The sequence below is a fragment of the Pogoniulus pusillus genome, chromosome 9 (genome assembly GCF_015220805.1).
Source record: "Pogoniulus pusillus isolate bPogPus1 chromosome 9, bPogPus1.pri, whole genome shotgun sequence".
NCBI classification, from domain to species: domain Eukaryota; kingdom Metazoa; phylum Chordata; class Aves; order Piciformes; family Lybiidae; genus Pogoniulus; species Pogoniulus pusillus.
Window position 1 is genome coordinate 26,315,550 of NC_087272.1, and position 26,423 is coordinate 26,341,972.

At 44.0% G+C, this 26,423-nt stretch overlaps 1 protein-coding gene across 1 annotated transcript in view; it reads right to left on the reverse strand.

The window, feature by feature from the left end:
• The window catches only part of ENPP6 (ectonucleotide pyrophosphatase/phosphodiesterase 6), a 34,790-nt gene continuing 8,367 nt past the window's right edge, over positions 1–26,423 (reverse strand). Inside the window, exons 2-8 of the mRNA XM_064148967.1 lie at positions 23,587–23,766; positions 15,955–16,066; positions 11,726–11,867; positions 10,389–10,568; positions 7,569–7,706; positions 3,406–3,529; positions 1–2,637 (exon numbers count right to left, since the gene is read on the reverse strand). Of these exons, the coding sequence (XP_064005037.1) occupies positions 2,414–2,637; positions 3,406–3,529; positions 7,569–7,706; positions 10,389–10,568; positions 11,726–11,867; positions 15,955–16,066; positions 23,587–23,766 (1,100 nt within the window). The 3' untranslated portion in view covers positions 1–2,413. The remainder of the gene's footprint in view (positions 2,638–3,405; positions 3,530–7,568; positions 7,707–10,388; positions 10,569–11,725; positions 11,868–15,954; positions 16,067–23,586; positions 23,767–26,423) is intronic.

The following is a 26,423-nucleotide window of genomic DNA, read 5'->3' on the forward strand; positions in this document are numbered from 1 at the left end:
TACAGCATCTCTAGTGAAGTATTTAGTGTCCTTAATTCACATGCTGACAGCTTTGCCCTTTCTAAACAATGTTATCATTCATCTCTCTGACGACTAATCAGTACAAGCTTCAAACACTGTTTATCACACTGTGACGCAACAATCCAACAAGAAAGGCAAGGTGTTACAGAGGTGGTGGGTTGGGCTTCTGTAAAAAAATCTTACAGTATTTACAAAAAGATTTACTTTTTCCCCCCCAACACATTCTTAGAATAATTCACTCGCTCACAATCAGTCATTGTATAAAAACATCGTTCAGAAATAGGCTTTTAAATACACCCACCTCCATTGCATAGTATACAGGGGAAAGAAGGCAAGAGTCAAGGCACTTGATTTTTGAATGAGATGTGAACTGATTCAGAGGTACAATATTTCTGAGGAAGAAAGACGCACTTCCAAAAGAAATAAAAATCAGCTGTAGCTCTCCTAAAGCTAATGAGCTTCCTGGATGTCCACTGTCCAATTTCCCTTTTACAGATCAAGAATATCTTGAAGTGTATTACTGATACACACAATGCTCCTATTAAGGTGAAACACCATACTGCGATTAGAAGATATCTTCTGCAGTACTTGCATGTGGATGCTGATGTAAAAGAATTACACAAAGTATATACAAGCATCACTGCTAGTTCCATCCCTGGAACAACTCAGTGGACCTGCTTCTATAACTGAGAATGTGAATACACCTTTATACTTCTAGAATCTTTTCTCCTGTAAGAGGACCTTTGGCTATGTTCACTTGAAGAGTTAAACCAGCAGGCTGTGGAGGGTTTAACAGGCACTTAACTGTATCTATCGTGTTGATTTCCAACCCAAACTTGGTAATGTAATAATTTGGTTATCTTGTATAGTGATAAATTCTTTGCTTTAAAAATGTGCTTCAGTGAATTCATTGAGCCTGGTCCATTAAAGAGCTACAGGGAACTCTGAACAATAGGTGCTTGTTTTACAGCTACTGCAAATGCTTCGAAAGCACTAAATTGCCTTTTATACTCAACAGTCTAATAACAAAGACTGACTTTCTCCCTTTTTTTCCCCAATTGATTTGATGGTTCACTCGAGCTTTAAAAACACATTACATAAATCTTTACTGCTATTACAGAAGTCTGTTGTCAAGTTTAATTTGGCATTTGTTTGGGTTTTCTACCACAGTGTAATCATTCACTGTTAAATGCACTGTACTGCACATACCTGGATCGTGCATGGCTTTGGATCCACATGAATACAAAGTCTTAGAGGTTTATTTTGCATGGGGAGGGACTTAAGTCCTTCCAAAGGCAGTTTGTCACTGAGAACTCCTAGCTCAGAGGTATATCAGAAAAAAAACTGAGCACCCTCAAAGGCACCTCTGACTACAGCTCTGTACCATTTTGTTTCGTCTTGATAGTCTGTGGTGGAAATATTAGCAAGGACTAGCCACGAGGATGGGAGATCTATCAGTGTAGTTCTCTCTCCCTGTTGCAGGATAAAGGGGAATGTGCTGCTCACTGGGCAGAGATGTAGAGAGCAAGAGCAGGTGGAACAGCAGTAAGTGCTGAAAACCCTTTAGAAATACAAATGTGTGCAAAAACTCCAAACCTGGGCAGATGATATTATCAGGAAAAGCAGAGAGGCTGTTAAATGCCAAGCTTCCTCATCCTACTTTCTCCTGTCCAGATGCCTTTTCACTTTTCTCCTAGTTTTGAAGTGGAGGATTTCTGTCGATCTCCCCTTTCTCAGCCCTCCCTGCACGGCCATGGTCCATGAGGAAATCCTGGTCCTGGAGGCCTGCAAGGCTAGACAAAGAAAGAAAGGCAGAGAGAAGTAGGATGCTCTTACTGGTCTCTCGCTGGTCCACTCTCTCGGTGTCACAATTACTCAGTTAAGGACTCAGCTCTTTGAAGAATGGGACTTGGCTGGACCTGTAAGGAGAAGGTGGGGCTCTGCTGCTGCTGGAGTTGCAGATGAAGGCATGAATCAAGAAGAACCCAGTTAAATGCAGAGAAGTCTGTCTGCAGCTCTGAGCTTCTCAGCGCTGGGAGCCAGCATAAGCCTCTCAGTTAAAGGTGCCAGAGTAAGATGCATATGATGCTCAGAGATCTCCAAGTCCACCAACCAAAAACCATTGCGGGTTGCTGGCCAGGATTCTGCTCTCATTGCCAGTGCTGTAAATCTAGAGTAGGAAAGTGACTTTCTTGGCCATGCCTGGAGCAGCACAAAACTTGGCTTCATATTGCAAGATGGGTCAGATTGACGCCTGGTGGAGCACGATGGAGGAGTGGGGGTGGAGTGCTTCTATTAATGATACTATTATTCAAATGAAGAATTAAAAAACAAACAAACAAAAAAGGAGCAGGATGGAGCTGCTGGTGACACTGACTGACATTGTTCGGGATCACAGTAAGGAGATCTGCTCAGTGAAGAGGGAGAGCAGAGCTAGCACCAGGGCACAGCTGCTGCGTGTGAGGAGCGGTGCCAAGGGAGCTGTGTTTCGGAGCATGCACTCCACCCTGGACCAGGAGCCATTGTTGGGCAGCGGCTGTACTCCTGCCAGGCTGCACATGATGTTGTAAACATCCACGGATCTGATGGGAGGCGCTCGGAAGTTGGATCGGAAATCTGCAGGGAAAGCAGGCAGAAGAGAGGAGTTGGCATCACAGGGCTTGGGGCTCAGCTCCTGAAACACGGCACTGTGGGGCGAGGCCTTCTCTGCCTTTCCCAGGGCTGTACCCATCGGGCTGGGACTTGGCACACTACAATTTACAACACAGCTCAACAAAAACATCTTAAATGTTTTTCATTAACTATTTTTACTTCTAGTCCAGTCTTAGTAAAAATAAAATTAAAAAATTAAGCACAAGAGCTACTTTATTGTGGTTTTTTGGGTAGATTTAGTAGCCTGCAGTAAGTAACTGTATTGCACACTCTGCTTTGCTTTTGCTCTTGTCCACAGTTGCAGCCCTGTTCCCAGCAGCATTTAAAGGGACTGATGAAGTGGAAACCAGGGGTTTTGCATCTCCCTTCAGACAGGCTGCTACCTTCCCAAAAAGGTGAGTTCAAATCCACCAATCAAAGGAAAATTCATGTGTTTCAAATAGAATTTAAAATTTAGGCCAAAATTTAGGGCAAAGGGATAGAGTTACTGTGCTGGGATGTCAGAAAGAAGCTGAACAAATCTCTTCACACCTGCCCTGTTTCTCCAGCTATATAATACAGTTACAGAGCTAGAAACCTTCCCAGCATGGAGCCATAATGAGGAAATCCTGCCATCTATGTGTTATTTTTGGTGTCACAGAGTGCCACATCAAGGTCCTGAAGTGCCAGGGGCTGCAGAGATGCTGGGGCAGGGGCTGCAGGAAGAGTAGGACATCAGGGATGCCACTGTACCTGGCCCGTATGCAAGGAAGAAGCCTCTCATGTCCATGAGTTCGTTGTCATAGCCATGCCAGCCATTCTGCCAGGCCTCCTTCCACCCCGTCCCGTTCTCCCAGAAGGGCAGCTTGTCCTTGCTCTTGGTGACAAAAGCAGAGTACAGTTAGCACCTGCTGCTCAGGCTGTGTCCGTGGTGCTGTGGTGTGCCATGCTGTATCTCCACATACTGTACCACCACACCAGGCACATGCAGTCAGCTGCACAGGGGTTCATCACCAGGAGGGGTGACTCCTGGCTTAAGAAATCTCAGCAAGTCAGCCAGCTGAGCAGGGAGGACAACTTTCTGCCTCTCATTCGTCTAAATTTCTTAGCACAAAGTGTCACAGCTCTGTCTGACACATGTAAGCAAGCTGGTGTGCCTCTCCTGCTGCATGCCCACAGCAGCACTGTCACACTCAGTGCCACACACTCCCGTGGGCTTCATGGGGTGCTGTTCTGCCCACCATGCAGTTGGCACCACAGAAGATGTCATTTTCTGCTCCATTTGACTAGTCAGGCTAAATAATGCAAGTATCACCTCTATTATATACTTTCAATTTACTCTTTCTTCTCCCTGCTTGTTTTAGTATTAAAGCACTGAGCTTCCTTCCAGGGAGCACAGACTTGAACCTAAGATGTTCACTCTTTCTTCAGCACTGACCACACTCTTTTTTCTCTCCCTGCTCAGTGGATTCATGCTAAAATAATTTGTTATTGTAATTCCTGTTTTTCCTTGCCCATATGGCCTTTTAGTCATGCTTTAAAATTCCTTCCTTACTTTCTCCAGCTTCATATTAACAGCTCTTACCAGACTACCTACAAAAGTGCCATATCCTGGTCCCCTTGGGAGTAGCAGTCCCTGGGGGCTGCTCAAAATGTTGGTCCAACCCTCTCTGTGGGTTTCTCTTGTCCTGTGCTCCACATCTGTGGATGGCAGCAGATGTGACACTCCATATATCCCCAAAACTATGGCAGGATTTTCACTTAGATGAAAAACTTCAGCTGACAGTTTGTAAGATACCTGCTATTAATTCCTCTCATGGTTACAGAGGAGGCTTAGTAAAGCTATAGTCTACTAAGGCTGAAAGAATTGGTCTCTTTAGCCTGGAGAAGACTGAAAGGGGATCTTATCAGTGCTTATAAATATCTAAAAGGCAAGTGTCAAGAAGATGGGGACAATCTTTCAGTGGTACCCAGTGATAGGACAAGTGACAGTGGGCACAAACTCGTACACATGAAGTTCCACCTAGGCACAAGAAAAAGCTTCTTTACTGTGAGAGTGACAGCATTTACCAGGATGCCCAGAGAGGTTTCCTTCTCTGGAGACTTCCAAAAGCTGCCTGGACATGCTCCTGTTTTAGCTGGTGAGTTGGTCTAAATGATCCTTAGAGGTCCCTTCCAAGCCCTACCATTCTGTGATTCTGTTTCCTAAAGCAGCCAAGTCAGGTCTTTGTACACTAGACAGGAGCACAGAAGATGCCCTGACAAAGTCTCCCACAATCCCACCCTGGGGTGCCAAACCTCCTGCAGATGGTGAAGCAGATTGACCAAAGGATCTTTTCCTTTTGCAAACATTTATGTTGTTGATTTTTTGTTTTCCTCCTGCGTCCAAGAAGAAAATTGACTGTGCACAGGAGTAGTGGGGAATGGCAATGATTATGGCTAAGAGGCATAGATAGCCAGTTCCACAGGAACTCTCAGAATATCCCTTGTGTTTCTTCAGATGTAACAGTCAGCAGATAGATCAGATAATGTAACAAATTTAGCTGACAAATTAAATCTCTTTTCTTGACCCCCACTGCTCTGTCAGTGCTCAGATCAAGACGAGGAGAAAATAGATTCCTTCCCCTCTTCATACCGTAGCACCTCCTTATGCTCTGGCTGTGCAGTTCCCAGGGACTAATTGTCACTGGGTTGCTCGCTATTAGCCAACCTGTGCAGCATTTGTTAACATCAGCTCCAGACGATACAAGTCACATCCAACTGGCAATGTTTGTTTGGCAATATGATGACACTGCTGAAGCTTTGCCACTCCATGGTCCTGTCAGATGTCGTGGGCTCAGCTGCTTCTCCCATAATGTCAAATGTAGGAGATAGCATGCTTTTCCAACATTCACCCAGACACCAGGAGCTGCCTACTTGCAGCTGGATGTGCAGTCAAAGGCATGGTTGTTTCTGTTATTCATGCTGCTAGCTGGGTCAGAAAATGTCCTTTCTTTCACAGCTGCAGATGAAGTGAGAGATTGTGAAATGGAGCCTTTAAGAGCAGTGACTTAAGGAAAAGGGCTCTGCAAGCATCTCAGCACTGCTGTTCTAGAGCATTAGGCTCTGGGGCTTCTTTGGTGCCAGGGTGCTGGCAGCATCCTGATGTTTCTGCCTTGGCAAGCTCACATGAGACAGAGAACTCAACTAAGACAGCCTGGGCTAGTGCTGCTCCTCAAAGATGAAGCAGGAGAGGAGGAGAGGGAGAGGGAGAGGGAGAGGGAGAGGGAGAGGAAAAAATCCCAACAATGAACCAACCAACCAAAAATCCAAACAATTTTTTTTCAAACAGCTTATAGCTATCCACTAGCTGACAGAGAGTTAAAACACCTCAGGACCATGACAGGGAAAAGCTGAACATTCTCTCTTCAGTGGTTTAGGGAGAAAATATAATAGAAGGCTCAATTATTGCTTTAAAAATATGACAGGAAACTTTCATTTTCACATCCCATTCACAGCTAATGAAAATGTACTGAAGAGAAGGAAAATCTGACAGCATTAATGAGAGGACATTCTTGAAAATCAGAAACAATGGGAAGGAATGGGCAGAGAAACAGAAATAATTACCATAGCAGCAGTGTTTGCTGCACTATTATTAAGGTTTGTCAGAGTTTCAATGATTTTTTTAAGTGCCTTTTTTTTAAAAAATAGAATATGTAAAAATATTCTGTGTTGAATTTCTGTGCAGAAGAGCTTAATTGTATTTTTTTTAAATCTCTCTGGCAAAAATGTTTTGGATTCCTACTTTATGTGTCTGAGGGTTAACTCTGCCGTTTGAGTAATTTTTTTTTAAGCAGGAATGTGTTGCTCACCCATCCATACTGCAAAGCAATCAAGTCTTCTTTTAGAGATGCGTTTGTATTCAGCTGCAGAAATTACTGTCTTAAAGTCAGGCTGCCTAGTGAGAAATGTGGTAAGGTGTGGACTGGTGAGCAATAGCTCTGAGGGTCACAAAAGATGATGCTCAAGTGAGTTACAGTAATCTCCAAGGTAATGAATATGCCAGCTCACTTGAAAAACAAAACAAAACAACCCAAACCAAAAGAAAAGAAAAGATTGCTTGGTTCTGACACCAGTTTACTGCTTTGGGTGTGGTTTTGAGAAAATCCCTTGAGGCTTGACTGGGTTGAGAGTGTCGCTGCTCACTGCAGAGGGAGTTGGACTAGATGTTGTTTAGAGATCCCTTCCAACCCAGACCATTCCATGATTCTATGATACTGCTCCTCTGTTTACCCACTTAGAAGACAGGTAAGTTGCCTCACCCTCTAAACTGCAATACAAGTGCAAATTAATCAACAGCAGCAATGATAATAGTTTATAGGAACAAAATAAGGTGGTATGAAAAATCTTTGCATGTGCAAGTCTAATCAGTTAACTTCTTAACAAGTGCTCAGATTTCAGTGTGTCCACTGAGTATCTCTGAGGGCCAAACCCTCTGTCTGACTCAAATTCTGAGGGCTTGAGGCATTTTTAGGACAGAGTCTGGTGGGTGGGAAGCCAGGCAGAAGGAAAAGTTTCCATAAAATACTGCTGAATGGAGGGATAGTAAGGTACTGAAATGGCAAAACTGTTTTTGTGTCTGAGATGAAGGTAGATGGGCAAGGAGAAGTAAAGCAACGGAACTGGAATGGGAACTACAGAACCTCCTATTTTGTGATGACACTGAAAAAAGAAGTCAGCACTATTTTAACTCTCTCTGCCTTCAGCATGGCTGCCATGACTTCAGGCACTTCTGAGCACACAGCAATATTTAACATTAGTTTTGCAGTCAGCCCACATAACCTGTTACCCAGCACAGAATTACACACTTTTCTTGCTGTTTTCATATACTGCATCTTTCCACATTCATGGCTAAGTATTTTGCTTCTGTACTTTACCTCTACTATGAACCATCCTTTCTCAGCCACAAGAGTTAGTGGAGACACAAATTTTCCTTTTTTGTAGAAAAACCTGTCTGGAATATCCTGTGTGTTGTAAACATGCATGTGTTCCACAGCTTTCAGTTTTCTATATATCTGCAAAGAAAGGAAATGTTAGGACAGTGTAAGGCTGTAAAGAGTGTATTTGCACCTATGGAAACATCTACATTGATAAATTAGCTAGTCTTTAATGACTGATCACCAGCATGTTCAAACTGGGATTTTGCTGGTCCAGAGGTGATGGCTGTGGAAAAACTGCTTTATGTGGTTTAAGGAGGTTCTGAAAACTCGGTTCATAAATAGACAGGAATGCATGAATTCATGTGTTACATGTATTTATAATACACCTGTATTATACATGTATTTAGAATACACACACTTGCAAATGTATGCATGTGAGTCTGTCAGCCTATGGAGACAGACCACCAGAAACCAAACCAGCACAGCAGACAGTAAGTGCTGAAAGATGGTTAAAGGCACCACATGGACTAGGTGTGGATACAGAAAAGGGATCTTGTCTTTAGCCTCTACCACTCATTCCCTCCTTGTGCTTGAGTGAGCAGTTTTTGTCACCTCACTTCTGTTTCTCACACTGAATCAGTCAATCCCTATCAAAAGGATTGATAATGCTTAGTTACCTGTTTCAGTAGGATGCTGTGAGATTAATCAGCCAGTGCCTGTGGCTTTGAGCCTGCACAATGCCATGCAATCAGTTTATTAATATTAACCATACTGCATGAAGTATAATCACACAAATGTGGTTAACCCCAAATTATTCATAAAAATGTTTTAAATGCCTAAAGAAGATGTTCATATGCCATAAAGAAGGTGGTTATTGGAGTTCCAGAGTGTATCTTGCTCCTTTGCTTAACCTGTTAATGATCTTCAGAAAAAAATGAGAGGTCTTTCTCTAGCCTTTTAGCTAAGTCTGGAGCTGGGAGCTAAGGGAGTTGGGGTTGTTTAGTTTGAAATAGAGGAGGCTGGAGGGAGACTTCTTTGCTGTCGACAACCACCTGAAGGGACATTGTAGTGAGGCTGGTGCTGGTCTCACAGGTAGGTGGAGACAGAACAAGGGGGAATGGCCTCAAGTTTAGACTGGGTTGGTTTAGATTAGATGTTAGGAAAAAGTTTGTCATAGAGAGAGTGGTCAGGCACTGGAATGAGCTGCCCAGGCAGGTGGTTGAGTTGCTTACCCTGGATGTGTTTAAGGGTCATCTGGATGGGGTGCTTAGGGATATGGTTTAAGGTGAATCTTGTAGAGTAGGGTTATAGGTTGAACTTGGTGATCCTGAGGGTCTTTTTCCAACATGGATGTTTCTGTGTGATTCTGTATGTGAAGTCCCCCTTGTGTGTATGTGTGTGCAAGAGATTTGCATTGATATGCAGCCACTGTAAGGATGGCATCAGAGTGTGATGGAGTGATTCAGCGAGACTCTCCCACCATGACACAGAGTGGTTCTGGTGTTTCAAAATGGGATAAATCGTAAAGGCGGTAACCACTCTGCTATGATATGATCTAATCCCTAAACTCTTTGAAATGACTTAACAACAGAAGAATATGGCTATTGGGAAAAGAAAATTGACACAGTTTTGCTTAAAAAAGCAGCACTCCAGTAAGAAGTCTTAAAAAAAAAAAAAAAGGAAGAAAACAAACTCATAGCGTGAGGCATTGAACTTCATTTTCCTTAGGGATATTAAGCTGATTGATAAGAGAGAAGAGCTGCTGAAGACATTTGTCAGATGAAGCCCCATGTTTTCACAAAGTCACAATTTACACTTGCCCTTGCTTGAAAGTCTAGCCAATAAAAATAGGCATCTCTGAGTTCAGGCCAAGGGGAGCATCTATAAATGCTGTGATCCCCTGAAAGGACTTGAGTGAATTGCTTAAGCATGCCTCTTAAGACGACTTTTAATTCAGGCCCTAATTTGAAATGTTTGCAGTATCACAGCTACAGAATCCCTAGAGAGCCTGTTTAAGTGCAGAAAGGAGCAAATAGTTTCTGGTTTAAAAAAACTGCATAAGCTACAGTACACTGGAACTGGGTAGAATATAGAAAACAAAATTATTCCTCTGGAACACAGACTGCCCATTTTGTACATCCACTCGTCCGTTTGCTGAGGACAGCACTGCTTGCTGGCTATGTTACAGGGTCATAGTCTATTAGTTACAGATGCTGCATTTTCATTCTTTTCAAGTGGTTTCCATTTCCCCCCTCGCCCTGTATTGTTTTAATTTGTCCCTCAAAATCCTGCAGTTGTAGCCTTGGGCTTTTATGGTTGATTCGATCCAACAGGCTTATTCATCAAACTTCTTCAAAGGGGCATATTGTTAAAAAAGATTATTTTTTTTGTTGTGATTCTGGACTAATGGATTTAATCCCCCAAACTCTGTGGCAGTTTACTGGAATATGAATGCCTGCTCCAGATAATTTGAAAATCCCAGCTAGAGTGTCAACAAATTAACTAAAATATATAAAATCCTAAAAGTGGATTTTGAGCTAAAATTGCTTAGCTCTTTATCAGAAGCACAGTGGTGGGATTTGAAAGTACATATCTGTGCCAAAAAAACAGTGGAAGTTCATAGCTTTTAATTTGCCTACTGTGACTTTCCTTCTGAAATCAGAGGCACATGATCCAAGTCTGACTCCTGATATGAGCCTCAGGCTCTATTTACACACGTCTGAGAGTGGGATTTGGATGTTACAAAGAAAGAAAAGACACTAGTCACTAAAAACAAAGAAACACAAAACTAAATAAATACAAATAAGTTGTGCTTACCTCTGCATGCTTCTCTGGAGCTGGCCAGAGGCTGACAACAGGACCTCTATCCTTCATTTGTATGGTATCACTCATATTGATGTATTTTTTGAGCTCAATCACTTTGTTCTCCCAAGAAATGTCTGTCATCCCATGGTCAGAGAAGAGGAGGACGTTGAGATCATCCTGAAGGCCCTTGTTCTGTGGAGCAAGTGTGTGACAGCTGTTACAGCTGAGTAAGAGCTTCACACTCTCTGGAAAATTTTAATCCCCATTTGGCCTCTGTTGATTTAGTGGAAGCTGTCCAGAAAAAGCATGGTTGAAAGTGCCCTGCAGTGTGTTTGTCACCACCAGTAATGCTGGACATCCACTCTCACCTGCTGCTCTAGAAGAATCTGAGAGGTTAGCACCAAAGGCAGATTCACCAAAATAAATCCACCCCCTTGCTAAATGACCAGTCTCACAAATTGGAATGGGCTGCCCAGGGAGGTGGTGGAGTCGCCGTCCCTGGAGCTGTTCAAGGCAAGATTGGGCGTGGCACTTGGTGCCATGGTCTAGCCTTGAGCTCTGTGGTAAAGGGTTGGACTTGATGATCTGTGAGGTCTCTTCCAACCCTGATAATACTGTGGTACTGTGTGTGATACTGTGGCTGTCCCACTTGGTCTTAGACAGGATTTTATCCAACTGTTCTTCATTAGCGGGCCAAAATGTCTGGGGAAAAGCAACCTGTGGCCGGAGTAGTTCCTTCTTCCCTTCCCAAACACAAACACTCTGCATTAGAACTTTTGTAATTCAGTGACATTGGAAATGCATATTCCTCTCCCCAGTGAAACATTAAAAATCTCCATTGTGCATTTATCATTGTTAGAAATATTCACAGAACTGACAGTTACCCCCAAAATCAGTGTCCTCCTTTTCTCACTGTTTTAGAAAGCATGAACTAAATGATTTCGCAGAGTTTAAAGTAGAGAGTCCTGAGTGGTGCCAGAGGCTATTAAAGGCTGTAAAAGTTAATGGTCTGATTGCACAAACCTTAGGAAGTAAACGGTTTTGATTTGTTCACCTACTATAAAGCCCTGCCAGAAACAGGAGTTGTAAAGCAGCAATATGTATGTTGGTTTACGACTTCCCGGGGCTGTGTAATAACCACAAGGAGGACGATAATGCCATCGACCAAAACAAAAAGTGAGGGAACGGCACCTTGACTTTGACGTGACCTCGGCAGCCTCTGTTTCGCAGGACAGAAAAGTGTACACAATGAGCTGGCATCAAACGACGCTCTCAGCAGCGCCACCAAGAGCGCCTGGGAAAGCCCTTTCCGGACGCACGCAGGAGCTGGGTTTTTGGACATCACTCACCTTGATGAGCGTAATCATTTTGCTCAAGGCCTTGTCCACCTCCTTCAGAGCGTTCTTCCGCTGCTGGGACGAAGGGCCGTAGTGGTGCCCTTCCACGTCAATGCGCTCGTAGTACACTGCGGCCATCTCGGCGCTGCCGTTGCTGGAGGTGGGAGGAGGGGAGGCGGTGAGAGGCTGCCGCACACGGGGACCACCCAGGCGCCTTGCCCCCCGGCCGCTGCCGGTGTTGTCCTCACCAGCGAGCAGAGCCACAACCCCCCAGAGGAGCACTGCCCGCTAAAGCCTGGGCTTTCCTGGCCGCTGCTGCACAGCAGGGCTTGTTAGTCCTGCCCGCAGTCCCCTGAGTGTGCTTGAGAGAATGCCATGTGCCTTCTACTACCTCTTCGAAGGTGGCTTTCCTTTTTTGTGACAAAGAATGACCCAGAATGAAGACTGATTTCTGTGCTAGATGTCCTGATTAAAAGGACCGTGGGAATTATCTGTCAGATGTGCTTTAATTAAAGTTTGGCACTTCTGGCTTTCTCCTGTGTGAGGTCTTCCAAACCTCTAAGATCAACTTAGGACAGGCTCTTTCATGACCTTGCAAACTCCTGAGTGGTAGCAACTGGGGTGAGGTTTTAGATGGGGCTTTTGTTCAGGAATATGATGAAAAGAAACTGAAGTAATCTGAGGGCTGCACAAGTTTAGCTGATCATACATTTCTGCACTGAACGTCTTCAGCCTAACTAGCAAGGACCACACATATATCAGTGCTTAATTATGTTCCATGACCACTTCACAGCTCACTGTAAAGCTCCCTGAGAGAAGTTGTGTGGGTAAAAATCACACAACTGTACTCATCAATGTTCAGACCCAGCATTTTTCTACCATACTTAAATATGCCAGGGTGTGGCATCCGTAGTACCTGCTCTCATCCAGAGCCCTACAAAAAGCCTGGGTGATGTCCTGACAGGTCAAGCTTCTTTGAATAAAGACACCTGAGTAGTCTGGTGTCATGAACAAGACAGAAGAGGAAAAACCAGAGGTGAGGGCCTGACTGACTGAGTCTGTCATTTTCACTTGTAGGCTTCCTGACAGCCTCAAGAAGCAGTGCTATAGGAAGCTAAAGGTCTTTGCTGTAGTGGGAGTTTCTCCACAGCTGTCCCTGCAGAGCACTTTTCATGATTCTAGAATCATTCACATGAAGCAGCTCTTCCCTTCCACAGTTTCATTTGAAGCATTACTTTCCATCTATATTACACATCATTTCTAAACTTTAGCCTTATATAGAATCAACCAGGTTGGAAAGAGACCTCCAAGATCATCCAGTCCAACCTAGCACCCAGCCTTAGCCAGTCAACTAGACCATGGCACTAAGTGCCTCATCCAGTCTTTTCTTGAACAGCTCCAGGGATGGTGACTCCACCACCTCCCTGGGCAGCCCATTCCAATGCCAATCACTCTCTCTGGGAAGAACTTCCTCCTAACATCCAGCCTATACTTCCCCTGGCACAACTTGAGCCTTGTAATTTGCACGTTGCATACACACTCACTGAACCTACTGAAACACTTTTCTGCTGCAGTGCCTCTATTAATTAGCTACTTAGGCTGCTTTGTGTCTTCTCACCTGTAACTAAATGATCCTTTTGATCAAGGTAAAAAAGAGATTTACTGTGTAAAACCAATGGTCTTTTTTTTAGGCTGCGGTCATATTCCTCAGTGAAGGCCCAGTGCTGTAAGGATGAACATTCAAATTTGGACATGACTTCAATGGGACAAGCCTCAGTTATGTGGCATGCTTGGGAGCTTACAGGATGGAGCACACCACTTCCAGAACTTGTAAGATTGAGTTTGAATTAGTTTCCTTTTTTTTTTTTCCCTAGGAAAACTAGGCATCTCTGATCATGGCTTGCCTGGGAGTAGCAATCAATCTTTCTAACTGTGTCCTGTCTTCTCCCACCCCCAGTACCTTTCAGAAGAAATGGCTGTGGAAGACTTGCTGAGGAAAGCTGGACTGCATCAATGGCAATACCAAAAAAAAAGATTTACATCTTGTCAGTGCATTTTGCAAGTACTACATAAACTTCACAACACCTGTCCAGGTAAATGACAACAGCCCTTAAATTACAGTTGTGGAAAACACATAAGGGAGGTTTTAGTTCTACTTGCCAAAAAATGGGTGCATGGTTTAGTTTTGAATGTTTTCTGTCTGTACAGAATCATAGAATGGTTTAGGTTGGAAGGGACCTCAAAGATCATCCAGTTCCAACCCTCCATCATAGGCAGGGACACCTCCCACTAGAACGGGTCACTCAAGGCCTCATCCAACCTGGCCTTGAACACCTCCAGGGAGGGAGCAGCCACAACCTCCCTGTGCAACCTGTGCCAGTGTCTCACCACTCTCACTGTAAAGAACCCTTTCCTAACACCTAGTTTGAATCTCCCCTCTGCCAGTTTAAACCCATTCCCCCTCATCCTGTCATTACAAGACCTTGTAAGTAGCCCCTCCCCAGCCTTCCTGTAGGTCCCCTTCAGATACTAAAAGGCCACTATAAGGTCTCTTGAAGCCTTCTCTTCTCCAGGCTGAAGAGCCCCAGCTCTTGTAGCCTGTCCTCGGGGCTCACTCCAACTGTTCAATGTCCTTCTTGTGTTGGGGGTTCCAGACCTGCACTCAGTCCTCCAGGTGGAGTCTGACAAGAGCAGAGAATCCCCTCCCTTGCCCTGCTGGCCATGCTTCTTTTGATGCAGCCCAGGACACAGTTGCTGTCCTGGTGTGTAATGGGCACCAGAGACTTGACTTCCCACAGCTCCAGCATGATCTGTAGGATTTAGGCTCTTTAGCAGGCTGTGGCTGGTGTTTGCAGCAGACCCTGTAGTGGCAGGATTTGCTCTTTTCTTGAAATCACCTCCTTTCACAATCTGCCCTAACACTGTTGTGGCCCTGTCCTTTACTTCCACTGAAGGCAACAGCAAGGAGCCTTGTGACTTGGGCAGAATTAGCTATTGAAACTTTTTCAGTGGGCTCCAGCTCCCAAAAGATGGGAGAGCTTTTAACAGTTTGTGCCTTGCTTTTAATCATGTTGACAATTACAAAGCTGCAATGCATCCTGAGCAATCTTATGCACCTTGCTTCATTGAAACCAGACAGGAACCTTCAAGCACATCCTGACCCATCCCCAAATGATATTCAACCAAAAATCTGCTCCCTGGTAATTCTGTGTTTTCACAAGAAGTCACAGCTGGTGTCTGTATTCAGTTTTCCATTCCCTTCTTTATTCACTGAACTAAAAGTGTTGCAGAAGTTTCAGGAAACCTGCTATGGCACACATGAACTCCTCACGTCACATGCAGATAAACTCTCTTAAAATACAAGCTAAATCATTTTGGGATCAAATGTCTCATCTGTTTGGAGACAATTTCTCTCCCAGCCCTGTGCTGTAAACAACGCTGATTTGTAAGCATCTGTGTAGCAAGATCCAGTGCGCAACTGGGAGCAACACCTCCAGTGACTCTGTCATCATTTTGGAGCCTTTGTTTCAAGCAGAAGCAACACTCAGTGTTTGAACATGAAACTCTCCAGATACAAATTGGTATGGCAGTTTGCAAGTAGCAAGTTGGAGTTTCCCAGGATTGGAACCAACAAGGTTTTAGAAGAGGAAGCCCAGTTATAGCTAAGGCATAAGCACTGGCTCTGCACATGGTGGTGCAATCTTCTCTGACTTTACAAGGTACATGGAGTTGTCCCTTGTTAATATTTGTATGAGACATGGTGGAACTAGAAAGCTGGAGGGGGGGTGTGTGTTTTTCCTAGAAGCTGGCTGAGAAATACATTCCCATCATTTCTATTACTTAGGCTAGATGATCACTGTAGGTCCCATCCAACTCTCTGCCTCTTCTCCTCTCTCCTCTCCCACAAAATTCAGAATTTCCAGATTTCCAGGTCCACTTTCTAAATTTAACCATTTCAAAGGCTGCTCTTGTTTGAAATGGCAGATTTTAAACTTAGTGTTAGGATGTATTGTCTGTGTGGCAACCTACACATGCAAAGATGAGCACATCTTCCCCTCTAATCTTAGTGTAAGGGCCTAGTTCTGTTATGGTCATGTTTCTATGACAGTACCATAAAGCAACCTTAGCCCCCACCTTCTTAACTGAGAGACAGTCCTCAACATTTCCCCAGAGGAAGGCTGATAGTAAACCCAAATGCTCAGTGTGGGGAAACCCCACACTGCAGAAGTCTGCTGACATACCCCAAAGACTCAAGAGCATCGTTGATGGCATCCGCAAAGTGTTTGTCTGTCGGGACGCTGAAGTACTCACGGCAGTAACTTGGTCTGACGCCAAGAATTTCGACCTCACAACCTACAAGCAAAAAGCAGGGTAAGCTCTGCTGTTTCACCTTGATCACAGACCCCACACCACGTGTGTTCAAATTCGGGTTTGTAAATTCCATGTGACATTACTTACCTTGCACCTTCCCTGCAGGAAACCTTGTGGTCAGAAAGTGAAGAGGAGAAGGAGGTTGTTTTGACAAGTGCTTGTAGCAAGTCATACATTAGATCCTTTTATTTCCCTCTCTAAAAGGAAGGTCTCTGTGTGACCTTCCCACAATAAAATTCTCGATTCCCTTGTGGCAGAGAGTTTCCACCTAAATTGCTAGCTTGTTTTCATTTTAATGCCTGTGGCCACATAGCCTCATTTCTAGGCTTCAAACATAACAGATTTAGATATCGTTCCCTGGAAGTTCAGCAAATACTTCCCAGTTAGACATGATGTATCTTACGTGGCAATATCCTCTATAAACTCTATTTTATTATGTGATACTAGCATTCCACTATTAAATCTGTTTCCCACGAGGCCTTATTAAATCAGTATAAATCAATTAGCTTTCTTGGTAACATACAGCCTTGCAAAACAGAGGCTGTTTTGTGGTCCAGAAATTTATGGCAACAAATCCTATAGGAGGGCATGGCCCTGAACACACAAAACCTTGGTTTTGTGGGATTTTTTGCCCTTTTGCTCTCTGGTTACTATGCTGCTGAATAAAAATATTCAAAACAAGTGTGCTTTCAGAAACTCTGAATCCATGCAAATTATCTTTCAAGAGCCCCAGAGCCCTCCCATCACAGTTTGGGATTTTCTGGTGTGCTCCTGGGAAAAACATCCACCCACCCAACCAACAACACGAAGAACAAACCAACCAAAACAAAGAAACAAAAATACCAACCAAACAGAAAAAAAACTAACAAGCCCAAAACAACAAAAGGGATCTTTTACAAGTCTGCAGGAATACAGACAAGTCGAAAAGACAGCTCTTGGCCATAGCTTCAATCTGCCAGCATGTGGGTCCCTTTGCTTTTCCTTTGAGATTAAAGAAACAGATATCAAGGACTGTCATAGGTGGACTTGTTGCTTTTAGGGGGAAAAGCTAGCATAGGTATAAGGTATAAACACAGAGAGGGCACTGAGCAAGTGGAGCTGCTTTCTGAGGTGCTTTGCAGTGATTTGCTAACATCCACACTCAGTAAAGAGAATTTGCCAGTGTCTTGCATCCAAACCAGCATGAGCTGAAAGACAGGCTAAGCTGGTTATGACACTTCTGAGTGTGACTTCTCAGGACTAACAAGAAAGGTTAGAAAAGTGCAAATGGTTAAGCTTAGGAATTTGTTTTAATCTTCACTGAGTTGCAGAAAGCCAGATAAATCAGATGGACCCTTTCTCAAAGTTTAGAGAGCCCTAGCACACATAACAGATTTAGCTCTTCACCTTATGCTCCATGGCAGCATCTCCCAGGTTGCTACATCCTTCATGTGTTTCAAGGGACCCCCATCTATTTTGATTGTTTATAATAATTAATTAGGACTAGTGCAACAAAGAAAAAAAATGAGAGTGATAGTTGTAGGGGATTCACATCTGAGAGGAACACAGGGACTAATATTTTAGACAGGCCCCTCTCAGAGGGAGGTGTGCTGCCTACCTGGAGCCCGGGTTAGGGATGTTGCTAGGAACATTCCTAGCATGGTGTGCTCTATGGACTACCACCCATTATTGATCTTCCATGTAGGAAGAGAAGAAATAATGACTGTTAGTCCCAGAACAATCAAAAAATACTTTGGGGCTCTGGGACAAGTGGTACAAGACTCAGGGGCACAAATCATCTTCTATTATTCCAACAGATGGCAGAGACACTGGATTAAGCAGCTGCATACAGTCTTTTAATACATGGCTCCATGCATGGTGTCACCACCATCAATTTGGGTTTTTTTCTTACAATGGCATGATCTAAACAGCACCAGGGTTGTTGACACCAAGCAGGAGACAGCTCTTTCAAAGGGGGAGGAGGGTCATTGTAGAGGAGATTGGAGGGCTAGTTGACATGGCTTTAAATGGGGTGTGAAGGGGGAGGATGGTAAAGTCATCGGGCTTCCACATGGCAAGGTGTGGGAGGACACACTGGTGTGGGGGCAATGGCAGACTACTGAGGGCTCTCAATCTACTGCTCAGAAGCATGCTGGGGACAAAATGATACAGTCAAAGTCTTGCAGAGATGAGCCAGATCCCCTTCAGGTAGTAGCTGCCAACAGGAAAACATCAGGTGGTAGTGAGGACATGAGGGGTAGAGATAGGTTGCCCAGCAAGGTTGTGGATGCTCCCTTCCTGGAGATGTTCCAGGCCAGATTGGATGAGGCCTTGAGTGACCTGTTCTAGTGGGAGGTGTCCCTGCCTATGATGGAGGGTTGGAACTGGATGATCTTTGAGGTCCCTTCCAACCTAAACCATTCTATGAATTATTTGCAATAATAAGCAGAAAGTGTAGTAAAAAAAAACACATTTACATAGTTTTTAACCTCTGGAGAGTGGGAAAGTGAGAACAACTCTAAGAGTGTGTGCTCACTTTTGAGGCAACTGGGGAAGAATGACATTTATATGACTTAATTTTCCACTTGCTTTATGGAGAAACTCTAGAGTCTTATCTGTCCACCACATAAATGATCTGCCACCTGAATGAACAGCTTAAGATGACTTCACAGGAGCTGACTCTCCATACCATTCTACAGTGACCCTTCGATACATTCACATGCAGCACGTCAGAGAAATTAGGTTGTGCAACAGGGACAGGTCTGAGCTGCTACCTAACTAAATTATTAAAAAAATGTATTCCATGGATGAGTGAAATTATCTCCAGGAAGCAGGAGCCCCTGCTCCCTGCCCTGTGGGCATGCAGCTTGTTTTCTGTACAATGCGCTGGGTGCTACCAGCAGCAAAACATGGCCTTTCTGCTCCCTCAGATGCCAGAGGTGCTGCAGTAGTCCTCTGTGGGCTTTGTAAGTATTTCAGGACTAAAATACATCTTTGGAGCCAGTTTCTCCTCTGACACTCAATTTTGGAGCCCTTGGCTCCAAAGGCAGGCAGTAGTTAAGGGGATGTTTCGAAATGTGTTGGAAATGCCTAGTGGTTTAGTTCAGCTGGATGAATGCTCATAGCCAATGACTAGTAAGATGATTTTCATAGAATCATAGAATCAGGTTGGAAGAGACCTACAATATCATCCAGTCCAACCTAGCACCCAGCCCTATCCAGTCATCTAGACCATGGCACTAAGTGCCTCACCCAGGCTTTTTTTGAAGGCCTCCAGGGACAGTGCCTCCACCACCTCCCTGGGCAGCCCATTCCCATGCCAATCACTCTCTCTGGCAAGAACTTCCTCCTAACATCCAGCCTATACTTCCCCTGGCACAACTTGAGACTGTATCCCCTTGTTCTGTTGCTGGTTGCCTGGGAGAAGAGACCAACCCCCACCTGGCTATTTGCTTCTTTCTGCCTTTTCATATACTGACATCAGATGATCATTTTCTCAAATAACGTTCCTCAGAATGACTCAGAAGACTGCTTTAACTAGAAGCATTAACCTCTTGGGGATTTGGGGTATTTTAGCTGCTGTGGTATCTTTGCTGTTTCTAGATTGTCAAGTGATGAGCATATTACAAAAGACTACAGTCAGTAACATTTGGAAATAATTTTTTTAATGGGATGTGAAGGGGAAGGGTGATAAAGTCATTGGGCTTCCATGTGGCAAGGTGTGGGAGGACACACCAGGGTGGGGGCAATGGCAGACTACTAAGGACTCTCAATCTACTGCTCAGAAGCATGCTGGGGACAAAATGATGCAGTCAAAGTCTTGCAGAGATGAGCCAGATCCCCTTCAGGTAGTAGCTTGATGTGTGCAATTCATTGGCAGTAACCCTGAAAATTCAGACTGCTTAGGTATCAAGAGCTTGCTTTCTCCTTTTTAGCCTCTGTCATGCACAGAATTGAATATCTGATATTAAGGCTTGTTGCAATTCCAAAACACTGGCCCGGGAGACTCCTTAATATTAACATTTCTTTTTGGTCAATGCCAGGACAGACTGTAAATTTTCTCACTGAAAACTTATGGGAAAGGAAATTTGAAAGACTTGGAGGCAGACAAAGGGAACGCTAAGTTTTGCTTTGTTGAACTGCAAATAGATGGGCTGTACTCGCTAAGATGCACTGATGGGTATCTCCCTGCACAGTTTTGCATGACACTGAATCTTTATTTAAAAACCTGGCCTCCTGGAGCAGGAATAAGGACTTCTTTCACAGTGATATACAGGCTCTTCTTTATCTATCTGACATGGAGACCCCAACCCCTGCCAACTTTAAATTGCATTTCTAAACATTGATTTAACAGTTGGACACTTCATGTCATAACAGAAGGTTTTGACAATTTTCCAGACTAGCCCCATGGTCTGGTAAATGTTGTGTTTAAATGGGAAGAAGTTTGGTTTAGAGTAATTTTTTTTCCTCCCCCATTCTCTCAGCTCAGTGTTTAGAAAAGATGTGACTGCACTTCAGCTGAAGCAGCTGCACAGGCCACAGAAAATGAAGGAGTTTGATGGTGTGGGATGACATTGCCCACTGGGCTGAGCACAAGAAGCACAAGAAAGCTTTGCCTTGAGTGGTACCAGCAGGATGCTTTCACACTCTTCTAGGGCTTCTGCAGTCACTGGAACAGCAGTGCTTCAGACAGGCAACCTGGGCATGAGTTTGTGAGTTTCACCCCACATACAGTGTTAGATGTTGTGTTTTACTTAGCAATGAGTCAGAGGATATATGACATTTTCCCCAGGAATGCCTTGAAGAGCAGAGACTGTCTAATAAGCACAGTGAAGAAGGAAGAAAAATGTCCCTTCATGCAATGTGCATATATTTTGGCAGAAACAGTGGCTGGGACCCTTGGCATGGTGTTTTTTTAACTACTCCACTTCTAGAGGCAAGAGAGTCCAGATGAGTTGTTTCTGCTGTATTTATGTTGGGCTCACAGATAAAGCTGTGATGGATGGGTGTTCACATTTAACAGCCCTCCTGCTCCGTGTCCCTGTTTGCTAGGGTCTGGAATTTCTTCCTTTAGGCATTGACCACACATGAGAGAAGAATATAAGGAATAATACGAAGCAGCAGATTTTGGGTTCAGACTTAGAACTGGCTCTGAGGAGGAAATGGCACTGGTGTAAGTTAACCTTCTCTGATATTCACAACTCTTTTCTGCTAAGCTTGGTGGGACTCATTTGTCTTCACTATTGGCTAGAAAGAAAGTAGCATCTTCCAGAACAAGGTGTCATGAATTTAGCAGTATGCTGCTGTTCCTATTAAGTGTTTCCCTTTTTTTTTCCCTGGTTTGGATCTTTACCAGATTTGAAGATTGAATTACTAAGAAGCAGTGTACCCTCAGGATGGGAAGTTAACCACTAATAGTGGATCATATGCAGTGCAAGTGTCTATGTGACCTCTACTCAACTTGGTTATTAAACCCTTGTTTTTTCTTTAATTTTTGTTTGGTATCATAGAATCATAGAATCACTCTCCAGTCAAGTATTAAAGCTTTAAAATAACAGGACTGGACCCTTTAGAAAGGATTACAACAGTTCTAAGGAACTAGAAAAACTTTTAAAACCACATATGAAAAATGTAATAGTTACTACTGCACTGGGGAGACTTTGGTTTACTCCAGTTACACCTGGAGTCCTACTGCAGTTCAACTGCTCTGTGTTTTAGTTCAATAGTTCTTTGTTTCACCTCATCTCCTGCCCTGTGCCTGACCCTGCATGGCCAATGTGTCCTTTGAGACCATGAACACCCTTAAAATAAGCATGTGCTTAAGTGTTTCCTGAACTGAGGCACTGGCACCTTTGCCAAAGGTTGTCTGTCACAGATAAATAGTTAATGACAGATAGATGTACACATCACAGTCCATGCTAAAATGCCAGATCCATGCAAAAAAAAAATATCCCTCTCTGCTTCCCAAGAGGTCAATGTACCCACTGGGCAGCATAGGCACTGGGAATAGGCAAACTTTGTTGTCCCTTGCAATATTCCACTGGAAATAGCATGAAGGGTATAGGTATGTATGCAGAGAAACATACCTATATATAGCCCTCATGTGTCTCTTTCCTGGGGGACACTGCTCAGAAGGCAACAGGAAAGAGCTAGGTGAAGTCCAAAGACATTTAGTGGAAAGTGTTCTTCTGGATTGCAGTAGCTGTCTGTAGACTATTACACCTACTCAGTAAATAATTATACCTATCCAGTGCAGTTACATTGGTAGTTAAAAATTAAGAGTCTATAGAAACAGGTGGGGTTTTTTGTAAATCTTTAGAAGCATTTCAATATCCTGCTGTGATTTCTCTGTCCTGCTACTGCTCTTTGGGGACTTGGGTGATCTCCAGTAAGAAGAAACCTTTTATTTCTTGAGGCCTGATCCAAGTCATTATATCTAGCCTGAAATGCCAGTCCCTTGAATTCTGTCACTCTCAGATCTCTTCTCCCTTCAGTACTGTAGAAACACTCTGGATGGCTTTTCAGTGTTTTTTTCATCTTGGTTCACTCTTTCTTCCCTTTCCTAAGAACTGAGGCCTTTTTTTTGGGATGCTATTAGCCACGTTGCATGGAAAGACTATGGCCAGGCATATGTGTGTTGAGATGCAGAAGACGAGCTGGCTGAGAGCCCATGGCATGAGTCACCTGCCACTGACACTGGCTGTGTTCAGTATAGTTTTGCTAACGTGTGACCTTCTAGCCTGCAGTTACAGATAGGATATCTGCACACTGTTCAGGTAGCAGAGTCAGAAGGTCTGAGAAGGTTGAGAAGCTGGGTGCCTGACAAGGGATTTGGTCTGGCTGCACAGCCGGAATTTTTATTACCTTGTGGGTCCCTAAATGGACAGTCTAAAGGTCTACTCCGATTCAGTAACAAAGACACATTATTACACACTGCTAATGGTTTGGGTGGTCCAGTATTGGCCAAAGGCCAATCCTCTCCAAATTAATGGTTCAGACTCAGAGCAGCTGGGACCTCAGCACAGTTAAAGATGGAGGACAAGAACGCTCATGCCAGCTCACCAAAAGATACTTTGCTTTCAACTGACTTTTGCTGTCCCCAGAGTGGAAATTAATAGCTGAGAGCTGAAGATCCAAGTTAAAATCAAACAAGCATTTGGGAAGGATGGTTAAAGTTTAACCTTGATGAGTGACTAAGAATCATTCATGGAGCAACCATTTAGTGCAGCAGAAGCTGCAGGTGGGCATGAGCACCAAGCAGTTGGTGGAGAAGAGGATGCTCTGCAAGCTGGCACCCCCCTATAGGTACTGTTTGGTGGAAGCTACTTGCAGTGGCACTTCAGTCTTCTCCTTTCTAAGCACATGCATATTGTCACAGCCCAAGAAAAGATAATTCACTTCTAGGAGTGGTTAGTAAAGTACTCCTAATCTTGTCTGTATTTCAGAATTGTATCCTGTAGTACATGGAGTTCATAGATATAAAGCTGAACTGTTAGGAGGGTAGCAGTGTCTGACATACTAACCTGGCCAGTAGTACATGGAAACATTCTTTTTCATTTTGGTCATTGTAACCCACAAAGGCTCTGATCCATTCCACCAGAGAGGCAGCAGGCTTTCCTTATTCACTCCAATATCAAAAGATACATTTGTCTTTTCATCCCACATGTAGTTTCCAATCATCTGATGGACCTCACAGTGGCGACCTTCAGGAGCAGAAAAAACAAACGAAAAACCACAGAATGATGACACCAGCAACACCACTGCCACATCCAGCAAAGCAGCTGAAAAACCTTGATTTGAATGCTGGGACTCTTACCTTGCAACTGCTCATACAAGTTCATTCTTCTATGGACTCCAACTCTCTTTTTATATTAGAAAAAGAGACCTAGAGGACTATAAGGAATGCATTTTCTTTGCAGATATTCCTGGTTCCCAGAGACAGAAGGGAAGGTGAGAGGGGCATCCAGACCAAAAGGCAGGACCATTTAATGCTGCCTGGAGCCTTTCATTTCTGCTTGCCTGAAGCTTATGACCCAGAAAGACCCTGAAGCTCCTTAGGAGACGTCAGTAACCAACTAGTCAATCTCTTCCTGGGGTTCCCAATATTGATCTTGAGTACTGTGTCCAGTTCTGGGCCCCTCAATTCAAGAAAGATGTTGAGGTGCTGGAACATGTCCAGAGAAGGGCAACAAAGCTGGTGAGGGGCCTGGAACACAAATCCTATGAGGAGAGGTTGAGGGAACTGGGCCTGTTTAGCCTGGAGAAGAGGAGGCTCAGGGGTGATCTTATTACTGTCTACAACTACCTGAAGGGACATTGTAGCCAGGTGGGGGTTGGCCTCTTCTCCCAGGTAACCAGCAATAGAACAAGGGGACACAGTCTCAAGTTGTGCCAGGGTAGGTATAGGCTGGATGTTAGGAAGAAGTTTTTCACAGAGAGAGTGATTTCCCATTGGAATGGGCTGCCCAGGGAGGTGGTGGAGGCACCGTCCCTGGGGGTGTTCAAGAAAAGACTGGATGAGGCACTCAGTGCCATGGTCTAGTTGACTGGCTAGGGCTGGGTGATAGGTTGGACTGGATGATCTTGGAGGTCTCTTCCAACCTGGTTGATTCTATGATTCTATGATCGTCAGTAAACCCTGTTCAAAACTTATGCCTCATATCTAATTTTTTTTTGTCCTTTGTTAATCTTCAGTCATGGCTATTCTGTGCCTTGCCTTAGCTGGCATTTCTGCCCCCAAAAGACACTCATATACAGAACCAAGGTCACTTCTCAGATTTCTTTTGGGTCACCTGTACAATCCCAGTTCTCTGCATCCCGTCTTGTAGCTTATTTTCTTGAGTCTGAGAAAATGACTTCTGGTAATCTCCTTTTTAGTGATTATCAAAATAGCAATATGGTGTTAGACAGTTACCATAACACACTGGATTTGTTATTGCCTCCACCACTGCAGCTTTGCTCTGTAATCAGACATTATCTTAGGAGTTTCAAAAGTAGAACCTAGGCTAAAAGCACTTTCAGCATACAGAAGTCATTGTTTAAATTCACAGCAATTGTAGTTAAAAGCACCCCCACCCCCCTTCCTAAACCAACAGAGGAAAACAAAGAGGGTACAGTTTCCAGGAATATGATAACTGCTGTTATCTGGAAAAGAGCCAGCAAAAGCATTTGCAGGTCTGTGTGTCACAGCTTTCTTGGACACTACGTTTCTTACAGCACTGGCTTTGTCTGAAGCACACTCCCATGTCTCCAGGCACTTATGTCAGCACTAAAATGATTTTATGCAAAACAAAGATAAAGACTAAAACAAACAAACAAAAACTCAAACCAAAACACCAACAAAACACACAATGACTTAGCCACACGCAACAACAGCACCGTAACGTTGTGCACAGACTACATGTGAGCTTTGGCAACCAGATTGCGTGCTCCTGTAGCATTTGCTGCAGGAATGACCTCTTCTTTCTTTGGTGGTCTTTCACTGACTACAGAGATAGCATGTAGGATCACCAGCAGACATGATATATCATGCAAGGACCATCTGCATTTAAGTCTACAAGAGAAAATGCCCTTCGGAGACACTCAATGACTGTTTTTTGAAAGGCAGGAAGCATGTGGCAGATGTGCAATGCCATGCTTGGTGCATCAGGCAACAAAGCAGAAGTAAAACATCTCTGCACCGAGCAAATCAGGCTTATCAAAGCACCCATGGTGTGTTTGTTAGCCAATGCTGTGAAGGTGCCACAGTCTACCCACACAGGATCTGCCTGATGACAAATGTAAGCATGCAGATGTAGCTAAAACGTACAGCACTATGTAATATTATATGCATGGTTCCCACTATAGGGACACCTTTTCTCCCACATGCCACCATGATGTCCCCCCTCTGTGAGAATAGTCAGGAGGGCAGATGCAAACATAGGCTGCTGCAGGGCTACATAGGCTGAGGAAGAGCTAAGTTCTCCCACAGAAAACAGCTTCATACACATAAAGTAGGTAGGTTTTAAGAGCCCAGGTGAAACATGCAGTTCCCTCTCTCCGCTTCCTTCCCCACAATGTTTTTCCTCTGCTATTGCCATGTTTGAAGAGTCGTCTAAATGCTGACCCAGACCTGTTCAGTTATCAGCTCTTCAGCCTACTTCCAACTCCTCTGGATACCTGCTGGATGACTTGGTCTGGGAAATGCTCTGCTCTTACAGAAGTGGACAGCAAGACTTTAAAGTTGCCAGCACCATATTCCCACTCCAGAGCAGATATCATGGTGTTGCCACCCCCAAAGACTGAGTGGAACATCCTGAAAGGGCCAGCTCTACCTGCTTTGATAAATGCCCTGTTCTGCTCGTTGCCTGCTAGGTCTCAT